General features: G+C 36.1%; 2 protein-coding genes across 5 annotated transcripts; both read right to left on the bottom strand.

The window, feature by feature from the left end:
- Nucleotides 1-281: 281 nt before the first annotated feature.
- LOC147395360 (patatin-like protein 6) lies at nt 282-4,267 on the bottom strand. Its single transcript, XM_086450414.1, has 3 exons — nt 2,475-4,267; nt 440-737; nt 282-365 (listed from the first exon to the last, which is right to left on the bottom strand). Exons 1-2 carry the CDS (start codon nt 3,585-3,587, stop codon nt 468-470), a joined length of 1,383 nt encoding a protein of 460 aa, XP_086306540.1. The 5' UTR covers nt 3,588-4,267; the 3' UTR covers nt 282-365; nt 440-467.
- Nucleotides 4,268-10,724: 6,457 nt separating this feature from the next.
- Nucleotides 10,725-15,997, bottom strand: LOC147395359 (uncharacterized). 4 transcript variants are annotated; one of them, XM_086451282.1, is made up of 8 exons: nt 15,641-15,995; nt 15,443-15,545; nt 15,211-15,235; nt 14,849-14,969; nt 11,795-11,873; nt 11,535-11,609; nt 11,374-11,444; nt 10,729-11,007 (listed from the first exon to the last, which is right to left on the bottom strand). In XM_086451282.1, coding segments are annotated over exons 4-8 (348 nt in total). In that variant the 5' UTR covers nt 15,211-15,235; nt 15,443-15,545; nt 15,641-15,995; the 3' UTR covers nt 10,729-11,005. The 4 variants fall into 4 exon arrangements, 2 of the variants coding, with proteins under 2 accessions (XP_086307410.1, XP_086307408.1); XM_086451284.1 differs by lacking the exon at nt 15,443-15,545 and having other exon boundaries at nt 10,725-11,007; nt 15,641-15,996; XR_015180754.1 differs by having other exon boundaries at nt 10,736-11,007; nt 11,374-11,609; nt 14,849-14,959; nt 15,641-15,994.
- Between the last annotated feature and the right edge of the window lie 734 nt (nt 15,998-16,731).

Genomic DNA, 16,731 nt, shown 5'->3' with positions numbered 1-16,731 from the left:
CTTGAGATGCTCTTTTGTTTGTTCCAAAAAACTAAGCAAATATGGCCGAGTGAGACTCGGACTTGAAAATTGTTCGGTGATTTAGATCATCTCTTTGGGCTTTGAAAAATATTTGAGATACTCCTATGATTTCTTGAGATACTAAAACTTCATCGCCTCTAACTTCCCCAAAAGTCTAATCTTGTTCTTGAGATTCCAAGGTTTTAGGGGATGGAATCTTGAGCTTGCAATTGAATACACAAGAATTCTTAAGAAAAAAAAAATGCTTAGAAGAATGGGCATTACCTCATTTTCTAGATGTCTATCAGTTTTTAAACACAGAGGGGTATCTCAAATACTCGCCAAAATCGGGAGGAGGGCAGTATCTAAATCACACAAAATTCTATTGAGAATAGTTAAATGAAACCTATTAAAAGAGAAAAGAGTAAGAAAAACTTACTTCCTATATTAGTTTGGAGGTCTTTTTTCTAGGTGGGTTTTGGGGTAGCCTGCTTGAATGCAACTGTGGGAGCTATTCTGCAACTCCTCCTCTGATGCTCCAGCACTAGTTCTCCAGCAAACCAATCCAGCTTCTCGAAATTGGTTTGCTCACTGAACCTCTTCCCTCCAAAGAGTACTGACTCAACATTCTTTTGTTTCAGCATCTCCTCTGCTACTCCAACCAGCATATTCACATTGCTGGGACTTGGGTCATAATCCACATTGACTCCACACCTAAAAGAATTTGACCCATTTGCCTGCAATATAACGGAAGAGAAAGATTGTGTTTAGAAAACTCAAAAGCATGTAAAAAAAATAAAGATTCAATAATACATATTCCTAATAGCTTTATGCAAATTGATTAGAATCAAAGCTAAAGAGAAGATTGCTTAACAACAAACTAGGTACAAGGGTAAAAAAATTACGGCAATCTCTGGCGTACACAACATATCAGGACCCCCAACATCGTCTCTTGGGACCATATTCATGTATTGAAACATAATAATTAACGAAACAAAAACTTAGTCAGGATGACACCACGCGTTAGTTGGTAGGAATCCTAATTACTAAAAAACCACTTGTCACATTGACTTCATTTGTCATTTCTAATAATCTTTATATCATTCAAACTACGTACGGTACAATTAAGGAAAAATTTTCTTTCAAACGCATCGATTCTTTCTTTATTAAATAAAAAACTATGTCACACCAGCATAATCATCAATGAAAATAACGAAGTCAAAGCAGTGAAAATTAGAAGCAATTAGGGAAGGCCCCCAAAACATATCAATAGCTAATATTGCCTTTCAATCTTGAGCAATGTGGGATTACATCATAGCATGCTCCCGAACATAATTGGTAAGAGTAGACGTGAAGCAAGCACGGAAAATGAGTACAATTTTTTTTTTTTGAATGCCAGCCTATACTTCGTTAAATTGATAAATGACTTGATGTTGTAGTAAAAGTTACAAAAACCCTATTGGAGTAAGCTAGTTTGCTAATAAGGTTGTTCATGCAATGTATCTCGACGTGTAGATGAGATTTTACTTTCACATTGGGTAATGGGGCAAATTGGAAGCAAAGTAATACAAGGTCATGAATATCATGTACAATCATTAGTTTTCTATCACTCAACTAGAAAACTCAAATCCAAAGAAGTGAATTATTTGAGAAGGTTAAATGTGATTGGGCAAAAACCATCAAATTTGGTCCCCTTCAATACGAGGAAAGCCACCCGTCATAGAATGGAACAGCAGAACCATGGTGCATCCAAGTACATTGACAGCCAAATACAACCCCTCGTGAAAACTGCTTTTACACTAATTTAAACATGACACCAAGAGAGAGGCCCACTTCCAAGTCTCATCTACAAGTTTTAGCAAACCCAAACCCCAGTAAACCTACCTTTTCAGCTATTGTGAGGAAAACAGCATCTCCAACGCTACACCAGAAAGAAATTTACCTTATTTTTTTGGGGACAATTTTCTAGAGCAATTTTACCTTTATTTACATTTTGTTTAGTTCCAGAGCACTAAAAAAACAAAGCTTCTATGGGAAATATGTTCAGTACTTTTTTTTTTTCCAACTCTGTTTCTTCTTCAACCCTGAAACTAAATAAAGATCAAGCCAGACTCTTGTAAGACTAAAATTTATCATCCAATATGAAGAATAGTTTTAACGAGATGAGAAGCGTTAAAAATAGAAAGGAACACAAACTGAAGCAAATCCACGAAAATCACGTGCAAGTAGACCAGTGGAAACGGAGAACAGCACACTAGTGGCAGCACTAACGTACGCCGTGGGACACATTCCCCAATACTAAAATCCACATTTAACGAGGCAAACAAATTGTACGAGACCTAATACAGCTTTAAAACGACAAATCACGGCCCGTTTCACGTAACTGGATTATGCAATTAAAGTGAAACACACAACAATTCACCAACTCGGCGCACGTTAGATAATTCCTAGTAAAATTGAAATTTGCAACGAACCTGAATACGGACGTAATTGCTGCTTCGGCTCTGTCCGAACGCCATGGCTACAGAGTGGTCGACCAAATCTGCTGCGCCATCACCAGCGATACGAGCCATTGGTCTCGCCCACTCCTTGGCCTTCCATCCTTTGACCTGGTCGTAGTCATAGCTGCCCTCGAGAAGCTGACCGCTGCCCAAAGACAAAACCAACAGGTCTTCCACTCCTCGCACGAACGGAAACTCCTGCTTGTTGTGTAGCACGTGCGTAATCGCCGCTGCTGCAGGGTTGTTCATCGCTAGTCCTCCTTCAACAGCCACGCAACGAGTATGCCCGTCGACCGACCGCATTGCAACCGGTTCAAACACGGGCGGTTCAGCTGTTGTCGCTCTACAAACCTCCCAAAGCCGAAAATCGAAGCTCTCTGTTTCGAGCGCGTCGGCTCGAGAGAAGAGAAATGGCGCAGAGCTTGAGAGATCGTAGCAAGGTATCAACACTGGTTTCAATGTGTCTTTGAGAGTCAGATTTCGCCCGTTTTCCGAAAACGCTTCTTTCATCACTCGTTCTAAACCGGCTGTCGCTGAACCGCTGGAACTGGTTCTAAAAAGCCGACGGAGAAAACGAGAACCGGAACTTGAACCGGAGGAAGGATGAAAGAATCGTTTCCCTTGCTCCGCCAACAACTTCCACGTGTCCTCAGCTTTAAAAATCGGACGATTATCTCCTTTTGTGGCGAAGAGCATCGCTGCGAAAATTCCTCCTACGCCAGTTCCAGCAGCCACATCGAAATAATCGGCGATTCTCGTTTCTGGATTTCCCGATTTCGTCTTGAGAGCTTGTTCGAGGTAAGCTAGGGCTTTGCCTGAGAGAATCCCTCGCATTCCGCCTCCATCGATGCTGAGAATACAGATCTTACCTCTCTGGTTCTTGATTGAAGAAACGCCATTATCGATTGCTGCTGTTCCTGCTGTTTCATTCTTGTTTTCGATCGCTGGAGAGATCTGTTTTGGAATCCAAAGCTTTTGATCATCGTAGCCGAAGAGAAACTTGCTTTCAAGGATGGAGAAGATCTCGTAACTGAGCTTATCTGTGTCGATGCTTGGTTCTTGCATTTCAGACGGATCGCAAGCCATTTTTGTAAGGAAGCTAAAGGAGATTGTTTCAGACTTTATTTTAATCTTCGTAAAGGTCGCCAGATACTTTGCATGCTTAAACCTAACTCCTTCGCCTAAACTAATGAACTTTAGCTTTGAAACTCTCTTTTTTCATAGGTTTCTAAAGATTAGAGCATCAAAATCCTTCTTTCTATCCTAAAAAAAATTCTATTTCTTAGACGATTCCATCAGATTTTACCTCTCATCTCCACAATCATTCACCTTTACTTGGAATAAAATCTCATTCACAAATTTCTCCAGATTTTTCTCGCAATCTTCACCGATTCCTGCATATTTCATCTTCAATACATCCTCCACAAAATCTGAATAAAAACTGGACCTATCGAACAATCAATCCTCGAGTTTAAAATCCTTTCTAACCTAGAGTCTTTTCGCGATCAAGAAGTGTTCGAAGAAATCATTCTCTCGAAGTAAGAGCAGTTTCTCTATCTCTTCGACTCTCTCTGTCTCTTTTATCTCCTCTTTATAAAACTAAAGGCGATAGGTTAAAGCAATTAAAATATAAAACAAAGAAAGAGACGGAAGCACAAATGCAGGAGTTGCAGAGCATGTCTGCGCTCAGGAAGCTTTAAAATCTGAAGATTTTCAGCGCTTCGGACCTTTCTTGAATCATTTATCCTCTCTCTCTCTCCTATCCACGTCACGGTTTCCTCTAACCCCTTAACCTTGGTTTACAAACACCCGGTCACCGACGCTTGCAGGGTCAAAATTCGGTCACGCAATCTAATCCAACGGTCCATTTTTGTTGAGACCCATTCTCTTATTTTATAACTGAAACCAACGGTTGAAATGTAAATATTATCCCGCCATTTTGTCGCCTACCTGTGGGGTCAAACGCGTGGTTAAACAAAAGAAAAATAGTTGTGGCGCTAATTACGCTAATTTTTCTATGACGACATTGCCCTTGTTCCGTTTTGGAAGGTCAGATTCCAGCGCACGCTGATGGCAATAGTGGGGGAAGCGTTACCCGCCAAATTTAATTCAATAAATTCCATACCCCTGATTTTGGATAAATGATTGAGATACCCTCTTATGTTTTAAAATTGATTTTTCATCCAAAAATCTATCTTAATCTACTTCTAGGGCATACATTTGTATCAATTCAACCTTCAAACCTGAAGACTAAGATAGAAGCAAAGACAATTTGTACTCTCTTCGTCGACGTCGATATTCTTTTGGTTAAACCTTCAAACCTGATGAATAAGATAGATTTTTTTCCAAAATCGAAGGCAACTGATTTTTAAATATAAAAAATAAGGTTTTTGGCAAGTGTTTGAGGACAATGTTTACATGGAGTAAGCATTGTAATGTTTTTGAATTTTGGATAATAATGTTTGATTTGTTAGTGAAATCGTAGGTGTGTAGGTATGGTAATGGATGTCAATTTTCTTATAGTACAACCAATTATTAAAATTCTAAGAGATACTGGCTTTTGACGTCGAACAAGGTCAAAGAAGGTGACAGATTGAAGTAAAGATCAAATAGGTTGAAAATATGACAAATGCTAAAGTGACTTCTTATGACACTGTGTTTACGTGAAAGTGTATTTAGAATCATGGATGTTTTTTCTTGAGATATGAGTTAAAAGCATCTATGGTTCCGTGCATACTTCCATGTCAATTCAATGTTGAACTTAATGGCAATCACTCTAGTATTTGTTCTAAAAAACTTGTCTTAGAGTTTGAAAATAACCTTTTTGTAGAGAAAGTTAAGATTTTTTGGTGGTAGTTATTGAATATGAGGACAAACCTTGGTCATTTTATATTAGTCTCTTAGAGAGGGCTGTGGTCAAGGGGTATGTCGGCACTGTGAGAACACAAGGGGAATTCACAAATATTTGCCAAAATCTCAAGGGGGTGTCGCCAAATCACCCCCACAACAGAATATTCTCCATTACTACAATCCATAGGTAGGTTGCGAATGGTTTGGTTGATGTCAAGATGATTTGATTTGATCAGGTTTTCCTTTTACTGGGTTTTCACAGACGAGATTATGGCCTTATGGGACCACCAAAATAGATAGGTTACGTCGTAATATGCGAAATACTTACGTGTTTGGTTGGCGAAAGAAATGCTACGAAGACACTGTAGCAAAGTCATCCTGACGTTCAAAGTGATTGATGAGGGATCACCATACATACATGGTCAAGTGGAGCCCACACCTCTTTTTTAGTAGATTCTCTTATTATATATCTTTTATAATAGTGCCAAATATAGTCAAGTCTTGGACATTTTGTGATTTATTTATTTTTGTAAAATAGTGTGTCATTTAAGAAGTTTGTCTGCAGTACTCTCAGTAAATCCCAAAGAACCGTCTAGTGTGTGGACCCAGCCCTGATAAATTGATTCATCCTTGGATCCATGGAATTCGAAAATTTGGTCTGAGATATTTGGCTTGTACAATGTAGAATTCAACTTTGATTAACATCAATTTACTGTTGATAATATTAATGATTCTTAATCCAATAAGGTGTCCCGTATCTATAAAATAGGATAATTGTCTCCCAGGCATGTTTTAGTTGGTGTTTAAAACACGTTGGACTCCTAATTAAGTTGTTCATGCATCCAAGGTATTTGAATTTAAAAAAACAAAAGTGTCATGTAGACACCTAACATTTTATAGGAACGGGACATCATTCTGGATTGCAACTCAATATTGATTGTTTAAATTTAGATAAAATTGCATACATTATTATAGGATGAAAGTAGTTGGGATCCAATGGGGAGGCATGAAGTGACGTATTGATTCTATGGAGTGAATGGATATAAATTGGAAAATGCTAAAATAACGTTGAAATTGACATTGTTTCACATATTACTAGTGTGGATGTGTGTACGGAACCATAGGTGTTTTCATCGAGATAAGAGTGAGAAGCATCTATGGTTTTGTGCATACCAATGTGTGAAATGATGTTAATTTCAATGTTACTCCAACACGACTCATATAAAATAGATGGTAGAATCTCAAGAAGGGTTAAACGACTCAAATTCCCAAGGGTAAGGTCTCAATGCATACTATCCCAAATGCTAAAATCACCCAAGCATGCTACGTTTTGTTAATATGTAGGTAACAATCAAAAGAAAATGTATGAAATATTCATTACTTAAGTCAAAACTTGATCAAATTCTCGATTAACTTGATAATTAGAGTATAAACATTACATTTAGAAAGGAGAAACACGAAACATGATTCAAATAGATCCACAATTAATTTTCACTTGCTTCTCTTTCATAGAGGGATTGCTACCAAGCTCCTACTAGTAATGCCCAAAAGAGGTGAGACAATTGCCAACTTCCCATGGCCATGTCCAGGCTCCATACCTTGATTGTCTAAGGTTTAGTTAGTTTGACCAAACATAATATGTATGAGATGAGGGAGCACAAGCACGATCAATGTTCTTGACATGTGACTCCTTGAAGAGGGATCTCAAACTCATCTTGATTGAAATTATGTAAAATTAGGATCTTGAGGAAGGATGTGTGGGGGAGTAAAGTTGTCTATGGTTTAGGTAAAGGCCTAGCCCGTCGAGCAACCCGATAACTTATTTTAACATAATTATATTACTCAAATTAGAAAAAAGTGATGTTTGAAAATGTGTTCGACCCGTAAATTGACATGAATAATTGTGGGTTGGGGAAAGGCTAAGATGTTGAGGCATGATTAGCACCAATCCAATTCATTGCAATCCTAGTTGGGAGGGAGGAGCCCGATCCTATTTCATTGCAATTGGGAGGAAAACAAATTGCCTAAACCAACTTTGCTACTTGACATTATGCAGATGGTAGAAAGTGGCAAGCGTAAAAAAAAAATTAGTTGAGAGACATGGTCTTGGGTAAGTAAAAATAAATTTGACACTATCGAAGTTACTTGGTTAAAAATAATATAGAAGTAATAGCATATAATGGCTCTAGTTGTAGAAGTAATAGTATGTAATGGCTCTAGTTAGTGAGATTTATGGGACGAGTAAGTGGAATGCACCAAGTCAACATGATTAACATGATGATTAGGCAAAATGATCTTGATTAACACGATTCATAGAGACATGATTACCTTGACGGGACAATCAATGCGGCACAAGAATAAGGCTATAAAGGAAGAGGACCATCGACATAAAAGAGGCAAGCGCTATCTCTCAAAATGATTTTGTTACTCTCTTGAATTGGATATTAACTTAATTGTCAGAGTCCAATCAACGAAGTTACTATCAAAAATCAAATATGATAATTCGTTTTGCAGCTCTGCACCAACAAGTTGATTAGGTTTGTGGCAGGATTTTAAGTATTATCCCAATCCTAGACATTTATTTTTTAGGAATTCGATGTGATTCCTCATTGTTCAAAATTTGGAGTCACACTATTAGTAGGAGGATTTTTTATGATCAATCATACCTTGAGATCACAAGTAGGACATGAATTTTCTTCAAAGAATCTTTCATTGAGTTTGATATTATCCTTGTTGGACGACCATGGTACCCGCCAAATAGACATCAATTCTTAAGTTAGCAAATATATCAAAATGTCCTCTTATACTAATGATTCCTCACTTAGTTATAGAATTCACTTTTCCTTAACCTTGATTTAGTAATTGGTTTTTTATACACCTTTCCTTCCACTAATTATCTAATAATAGGAATTCCTTTTTGTATGTTTCTTGGATCTTCGTCATTGATTATGCCTTTAAATGATAGCGATAGTTTTTTTTTTCTCCATTTAAGGGTGTTCAAAACCAAGATGAGCTGATCATATCCTTCTGTGGACACCCATGTCCATTCCTTCGACTATGTTTGATGATTCTCAAGTAGAGGATTGTCCCTCTTGTAGCACCATAGTACTTCATAATTTTTTCATTCCCTTTGCTCAAAGTCTTATTTTGCTTGTTTAATACAAATCTCAAGATGACACATGTACGATTTTTATTAAGTTTATATTTTTACGAGTAAATATTTTTTTAAAGATCCTTTTCATCATCACACATTTGTTTTTCTAGTGCTGTCGATGCGGTTGATCATGCATATTAGGTACCAATTTTTTAGGAGTTGTGATAATGTGACTCCTCCGCATGGCATACTAATACTCTCCTGACATGGCATGTACTAGAATCATAGATTTTTGCCTTTGTATACATATCTGTACATCTCCATAAATATATGTAGTTATGTATCTTGAAGTAAAAATATCTATGATTCTAGCACATGCTACATCAGGAGAGTATTTTGAGTATGGCACATTGAGGAGTGAAAAAATCATTATCTTTTTTTAGTGAAAAAAACAAATACATTATTTCATCAAATTAATCTCAAGTAAGACTATTAAATGAATAATCATAAATAAAAAATTATTAAATGAACACTCAAATGAGACTAATCTTTCTTCTATCTTTTAGGTATTGTGTGCGCTTAAACCACACCCATATGCTAATGCGCACCCATTAACTATGCACAAAGGACTTTCCTTCCAAGACTTTTGGACGCAAGTACGTGCACACCATGTGAGAACGAAGTGCTTATAACGCGTACTCTCGTAGCACCATTGACTCCCAAACCAGCTGCATCTTTTATCCTAAATCCAAGTTTGAAAAACTAACATGAAGACCGAGATCTGAAATATTAACTACAAACTTGGCGCACGTTAGCTATGTAAAAGAATAACTGCCCTGGCTTTTCCAATTCCAAAGCTCCGTATAATTTGAATCTCCGTTATAACGCCGTTAGTCAGACAAACGGAATATACATCAGTTCTGTCAGGTGTTTTGGATGAAAATAAAATAAAATAAAACTTGGAATGAGCAATAATAACCCCTCGTGCATCGAAGCAGTCTTTTGTTCTCACTTGTGTTTATTAAGCACTGCTACCCACCACCATAGATACTGCCTGAAACCCCAATCAATCATTTTTTGCATGGTAGAACCTTCAGAGTTCAGATTTTTTATGCCTCCACCTTATTACCTTCCTAACCGCCACGTCTCACCCCATACCCATCTCGCCAGATCCATTTTTTTTTTTTTTTTTTACTTTTCCTTCTTCTAATTGAATAGGCCTAAGTGACTAAAAATAATTTATCATTCTTACACATTTTCACGTCAAGAAAGTGAGATATGATGTACGATCTTGAGATTATTCCAAAACAGACTTTTTGTGTGTGTGTGTGTGTGTGTGTGTGTGTGTGTGTGTGTGTGCGCAAAATGGTAGATTTGTCTTAATACCTTTAACCTTCTCAATTTTTTTTATTCACAGTTATTCGAGATCGACCAATCACATAAGCCCGGGTATATTGAATGATATCCCCACTTTACTAAAATTACCATCGTTAGACTTGAAAACTAGGAAGAAAAGGCCCGTGGGCAAAAAATCTCTGAGTCTTTTTATTATTGGGGTTGGTTATTGGTTGCTTCTTTTTTTTTTTTTTTTTTTGATATCATGGGTATCTCACACTTTGGATGAGACTATTCCCACGGTCACACGCACCACCCTCTTAGTAAATCTCACGTGCAACAGGTTGAGTCAGGGTGCTTCTTTACAAGGATGATCTATCACTAATATAATATTTTGTTGGATTGTATTCGAAATGAATCCTAAAATCTATATCCAAATCATAAATCATTCTACTAGATCATATTTTATTGTTGATTTGATCGATCATTGCTCCCAAGGAAGAAGCACATTACACTACAAAATTTTAGGTTTTTAGCGGGGGTCAAAAACCGTCGCAAATACCAAAAAACCGCCGCTATTATTAATAGTGATGGTCACGTGTAACGCCACTATAGGTGGCGTCGCTAAAAATCATATTAAGCCCTATAGTGACGGTCAAAAACCGCCGCTAATTATTGTAGTACCGTCGCTATAGATGTAAAATGAGGCCTATAGTGACGGTTAAAAACCGCCGCTAATTAGTTGTATTACCGTCGCTATAAATGTAAACCATGTACAATTTGAACGCCTATAATAGCGGTAATGACCGTCGCTAATAAGATTTTTTTAATTTTTAATTTCTTTTATTTTAAAATTATTTGTAATTAAATACCTATTAATTAAACAAAATTACTTAACAATCTTTGGATACAATGCACTTATAATCAACCAGAACTAATTAACTTTAGAAATTCTCATAAATTACAAAGGAGGATATAGTAACTTTTGATACATCTCAAGTCTCAACCAAACAAAGCAACCACCTCATTACAACAACTCTATAAAAATAAAAATAAAAATAAAAAACCCTCTTCTCTTTGTAGACTCTTAGATAACAACATCAATTTTAACTTACAACATAAAACCTAGTAAAAGCATAAAAGAAAATATGAATAAGAACACAAGTTCTTTTATCAGGACCTTCAAATGGTTCCCAGGTGCCGTTTAAATCGTTGTGCTTTAAATTCCTGCAATCACATTTTCAAACAATCAACTTCCAAACAGTTATCTATATATATTATGAGGATACATATAGTTCATTTAAGTAGATCTGCAATTTCTTCTTTTTTTTTCTTGTATGGTAATTATAACAACCAAGTTCGGATTCAACAGTTATGCAATGGGGTTCAATTCAGTTTAATTTGGACAAATCAAGAAAAAAAATTCACAAAAATTTTGGGGATTGTACAAAGCCTCATAAGATCTTTGGCACAAGTTCCAACTTGTGCCAAAGATCATGGAAAATCTAACCCATAACATGTAATAACATATGCATTGCACTTAGATTCATTGTGAACTATTTCAAATTATTTTGAGAGTCGGCAGATACTCACAATATTTGTAATTGAAGGGAACTGAACAGGTGATGTGGTACTTCTCCTCGAAGTTGACTATCTTCCATGGCCTTGCATGACAAGATTTATAACTTCAGGAAAACAGATTGAAACCTTCTTTTTTGTAAGAGATCTTGTGAGATGTAGAGGGAGAGAGATACAATGTGGTCAAGGATTCTAAGGTTGAAAACAATGGGAGAACATATGATGTATCAAAACTATTATTGCCCATATCCCTGCAAAGCACAAATAATGTTCAGTTGGTGATGAAGAAGAACATTACTTAGATGATATTAGATAAAAACTTATGATAATACAATTCTATCTCAGAAATAGAATTTGGGTTAGGAAAGAATCTTCTTTGCTTCCACTCTTGTAGTCTATTCATCTCGATATAATTTGTAAAGCTGTTCATACTTACACGTTGTTGAGGAGGTACATGCCTGTTAGATTTGGTGGAGTGTTCTCCCAAACATCCTTCAAGGAGTTTAGAGCAGCAACTACACAGAGAAGCAAAAGGGTGTACACTATAAGCCTAGTAACATATGAAACCAAGGTATTATGTCCTGGGTTTTTCCAAAATATAAACGATGAGATTTGACATTGATTTTCCTTATATTCGAATTTTAAAATCACATCAAATGCATGCATGATTGTCGAATCGATGTTTAATAGACGATGCATTCGCTACAAGAACAAAATGACACTACAAAATGAAAAAGAGCATTCTCCATTACCCCACGATCATAAGGCTGCCCACATTGGGGCATTGCACAACACTACTCTTGGGAAAGTAAAGCCGAGTCACGGCATAAATCTAGGTCCCTGCAGTCATTGCAGTAGCTGCAAACAGAATTATGTGGTTTTTTCTTCTGAATTTTGTAATTATCAAAAAAAGAAGAAATGGTTTTACATGTTTCCATTTAGAATCTTTTTGATACAAGGTGTGGGTGTAGGTTTGTTACAATCATCAAAGAAACTCAACAATTCTTACAACTTCACTAATGGAAATAATCAATTAGACACATATCAGTACCAATTAACCAACCAACCAATATTAAACCAAAATTTACAATTCAGTTCTCATATTGCATCCCATGGTATCACAAAAGGCTTGCAAAAATAACATCAATTGACAAACCCCTTCATTGATGATAAATACATATATGCTTAGTATCATATGTACAAAAACTGTAATCGCTCTTACTTACTACCCCTGTATTTACACATATTTTTTTCCTTCTGATTTATGTCATTTTGTTATGTATATAGAAATGGCATGGTGTCATAGGCAAAGAAGGAAAAGAAGGTAGAGGTAGGTTTGGAGTTTGACTGGTGAGGCCATTACACTTGGCACTGCAGCCCTTGTTGGATGAAGTATGTAAGAATGTAAGAATGCATAAACTCAAAAATGTGAAAGAAAAAAAAAAAAAGAATTTTTTGTTAATTTAACTATGATATATGAACATACATACAAATATATAAATGAGCTTGAATAGTTTTCTGTGGATGCTAATATAGAAGGATGGTAGTGAACATGTGGTATGAGTTAAAGAAAGTACATGTGGGGTAGAAGAGTGAAAGAAACAGCTTTGAGTGGTGTAGGAATGGTGTATTTCTAAATTATAAAAGAAGATAGGTTTTAATAATAAAAAATTAAGTTGATGCTCCAATGGTCTAATTTTTGGGTGTTGGATCAGTTTAATATGCGATGGCATGGTGGCCTACAGTAACATAATGACATGTGACAACTATAACAGGGATATAAGATTTGTCACAAGTTCATCAAACCCATCATCAATAGCTTATCCCAACAAATTTGGTGACAATAAGGGTTAGTAGATTCAATAAATATTTGTAGGATCTGTGGATCAGACACATGGCCTCAATGTTTAACCATGGTGTTCTTGTAGTCTAGTGTAGCACTAAGACAAGAAGGAGTACCTAAACCATACGATAGACCTTCCCCCTACTTCATATGAAATCAAGACATCCCTAAATTCCATCAATTAACAAGAGCTTTTTGTGGAATAAGTAAATGTCCCTAAATATCATGGGAACAAGTTATTTTAAGGTTGTCATTTCCCACTTCATGTATACTCTTCTTACTTGGGGTGAAGTTTGCAGTAGGAAACTATGGCCACTATATCGAGAACTTAATTGGAATCATCCCACTTTCATTCTATTCTTCAGCTATGAAATTTATGAAACCTATCTATCGGATTAGATTGTTATTTGCTCCTGGTGTGCTCGACATTTGATATCATATTCCACTTACAAGCAGTGAAATATCTGTTTCTTGTCGACTAACATTGTACATATAGTACTACCCACCATGAAGAAAGCTACTATGTATATATATATATATTATATTTAGTCTATGTTTTGAAACCACAAGCCATAAAGAGCTTGAGATGAAAAACTTCAGCTGAAGTTTCAACAAGTGTCTAAACTTAACAGAATAACTACTTGGGGCCGATGTCCTTGAGAGCATAGATCTGCTCCCCTCCCATGGCAGACATCACAGTCACGACTAGATCCTTCCCCTCTCCGAAACCATCTTTGATCTAAACATTATATCAAAGAGATAATAACATCAAACAGTTCAGTTTTAAATTAAAAGGCAAATAACTTGTCATGCTTGCAGAGAAAAAGCTAAACTTTCAGAAGATGCCACAAATAATATAAGTACAGAATGAAAAAAAAAAAAAATTATATATATATATATATATATTGTTGTTTGGCTTCCATAAGATGTGCACATAAACCTACTTTCTCAAGCCAAATTTTTGGAAGCATATTTCGACCAATCACCCATTTCCCCATAGCCCTAAATCATTCTAGGAAAGTCCTAACAATCCCAAGACCATAGCTAACTTAATCATTATAGGAAAATCCTGATCCCAACCACGTTACTTTTGGAGAGGACAAGACCAAACACCATCTCAAAACAATATATCAATCCTCTAAGAAATCTAAGCTGGATGGGAGAAGCATCTACCAAAGTTGATATTTAGTTGGTGAATTGGAGGTGAGAACCCATTGGACTATCTTCATTGACCAAAGAACCACCCCCTGCCCCCCCCCCCCCCATCCACATTCTTATTAACCCATCTAACTATATATTCAGCAGGTATAGAAGATTTCCATCTTAGACATCTTGAACTCTTGAAACCCATTCGACACAACATGAAGTCTTAAAAAATCCAGTTCATGTAATTATAGGCTTTTCCATGCTTTCACTAGCAATTGAGATTCCACTTAAAGATATGAACTAAAAATCCTAGTAAATTCATAGCTATCTAAGCCCTTATCACAAAATTAATAGATTACTTCATTTACAAATAAATAGTAAAAGATGAAGAACAAGATCATCAATATATATATATATATATATATATATATATATATCAGTCGTAGGGAAAAAAATTAAGACGATATTTCGAAATAAAATTACGAGAGAACACCCATGTACCTGGCAAAGCTAATACTCCAGAAGAACTAGAAGCTTGTTGACCTTGATCTTGTGGAGTTGAACTTACTTGACTACCAGACTGACTTGACAAGTTTTTTACTGCCCCATACTCTGCGTGCATCTTTAAATTGAATCACACATACATCAGGAGGGATGATACAGTTGCAACTAAAAAAAATATATTCCTTTTAGTGCGATAAGATCCTACCGAACTCAAACTATATATTATTCAGCTAAAATTGAGAAATTCATGCACCCCAGAAACATTTTTGACAATTTAATCCATCTATCAAACAGTAATGAGGAACACTCAGCAGTAATAAAGAACAATTGAAGTGACAAGTACTTAAAAGATCACTAACCTTGTAACTGATCCGAATTTTTTTACTGAAACAGAGAAAAAAGAATGAAATTAGTACTTAAATTAAAATCAGATCCAGTTAAACAATAAAAAAGGGTCTTAAACAAACGCAGTCATCAAATAGTAGAACAAATCCCTAAAAATAATTTGTTGAATTGATAAGAGAAAAAGAAAGAGGTTGAGTGAACAAGGAAGATAATTCGAAGAGAGGAATTACAGAGAAGAAACATCACCTCTCAGGATCTGAAGGTGCGAGGTGGCCATGGATGGGGGAGAAGAGATCAAGAGCTCTTTTTAGGGATTTGAAGCTCAACTTCTTTAGGGATTGTGGTTCCACTGGTTTCATTTAATCGAATGAGTAGATACATACACACACAGAGAGAAAGAGAGAGAGAGAGAGAGAGAGAGAGAGAGAGAGAGAGAGAAGATACCTCTTCAACAAATGCAAAGAGGAGAAGATGCAAAGAGATATACGCCATTAGAGGAGAAGAAGCAGAGAGAGACGTTCGTCTTCGGTGAAAATACAGAGAGAGCAGAGAGAAGATGCAGAGAGAGCAGAGAGAGACGATCGTCTTCAACTAATTTTCGCCATTAGAGGAGAAGATGCAGAGAGACATTCGATTCCGAATCAAATCGGTAATTTTCGCACGAAGGGTTTTGGAAAATTTTCTACGGAGAAGTGATTTGATACGTAGGGAGTAGCGATGGATAAGTGAAAAACAGAAACTTTAGCGGCGGAAATTTTGGCCGCTACTAATCTTTTGTCGCTAAATACTCATAATTTTGTAGTGTTAGTTTAAGAATATTACTTTTATAAATAGGATTTTGGTATTATTTGAAGGAACACGTAGTTAAGTTAAAATATTCTAAAAGAACGAGAGAAAGACCCAAATAAATGTGGCTTATAACTTGTAAAAGTAAGGGAGGATAGGAACACAATTGCAATGATTGGTCACATGACTTTATATAGAATTGGATGGAGGAACACAATTCATCCAATCAACAACAAAGTTGTAGAATTATATATATATATTTCTATCACTATAAATTTTTTTATCAGATAAAAAAAATAGGCTAAACAAATGACAAATTATAAAATACAAAAAATTTCAATTAAAAAAAAATGAAAATTTATCTCCTATAAGAAAGATGATTTATAATCACACCACACATTAAGGGAATTCTAACCATACATTAAATTTTTAATACAATTGTAAGACCCATCTTCTATCCTAATATGACCCATGACAATGAGATCTATGAAAGGATCCTTGTCCCGTCTTTCCTCCTTAGGACTCATGTATAAAGTCTAAGAGTTTGAGTCTTGTTTCGAGTCTTCACAAGGCAGTCTGAATACCCTTAAGATTGGAAAGAGTGCATCACTGGATAACTATCAATTGATCACGCAAAGAACGAGCCAGAAGTAGCACTTCCTTGTAGAACTCACCCTCTAACATGAGAGATTGCACATGACAATGACCATACATTAATAGATATATAAGACCTCTTTGCAAGCCATTGA

Source organism: Akebia trifoliata, chromosome 8, assembly GCF_017979445.1.
Source record: "Akebia trifoliata isolate Shusen 1 chromosome 8, ASM1797944v1, whole genome shotgun sequence".
Taxonomy (NCBI): Eukaryota; Viridiplantae; Streptophyta; class Magnoliopsida; order Ranunculales; family Lardizabalaceae; genus Akebia; species Akebia trifoliata.
The sequence above is the reverse complement of the archived record's forward strand: the minus strand, read 5'-3'. Positions and strand labels throughout refer to the sequence as shown.

What these genes read in the sequence shown, in the direction of transcription:
- LOC147395360 (XM_086450414.1), bottom strand. Translation starts at nt 3,587, where the DNA reads ATGGCTTGCGATCCGTCTGAAATGCAAGAACCAAGCATCGACACAGAT. An exon ending in GCAATTACGTCCGTATTCAG is followed by an intron (nt 738 to 2,474) that starts GTTCGTTGCAAA and finishes GTTATATTGCAG; the next exon opens with GCAAATGGGTCAAATTCTTT.
- LOC147395359 (XM_086451284.1), bottom strand. Translation starts at nt 14,969, where the DNA reads ATGCACGCAGAGTATGGGGCAGTAAAAAACTTGTCAAGTCAGTCTGGT. An exon ending in TGGAGTATTAGCTTTGCCAG is followed by an intron (nt 11,874 to 14,848) that starts GTACATGGGTGT and finishes TTCTCTGTGTAG; the next exon opens with TTGCTGCTCTAAACTCCTTG. An exon ending in ATGTACCTCCTCAACAACGT is followed by an intron (nt 11,610 to 11,794) that starts GTAAGTATGAAC and finishes TGTGCTTTGCAG; the next exon opens with GGATATGGGCAATAATAGTT.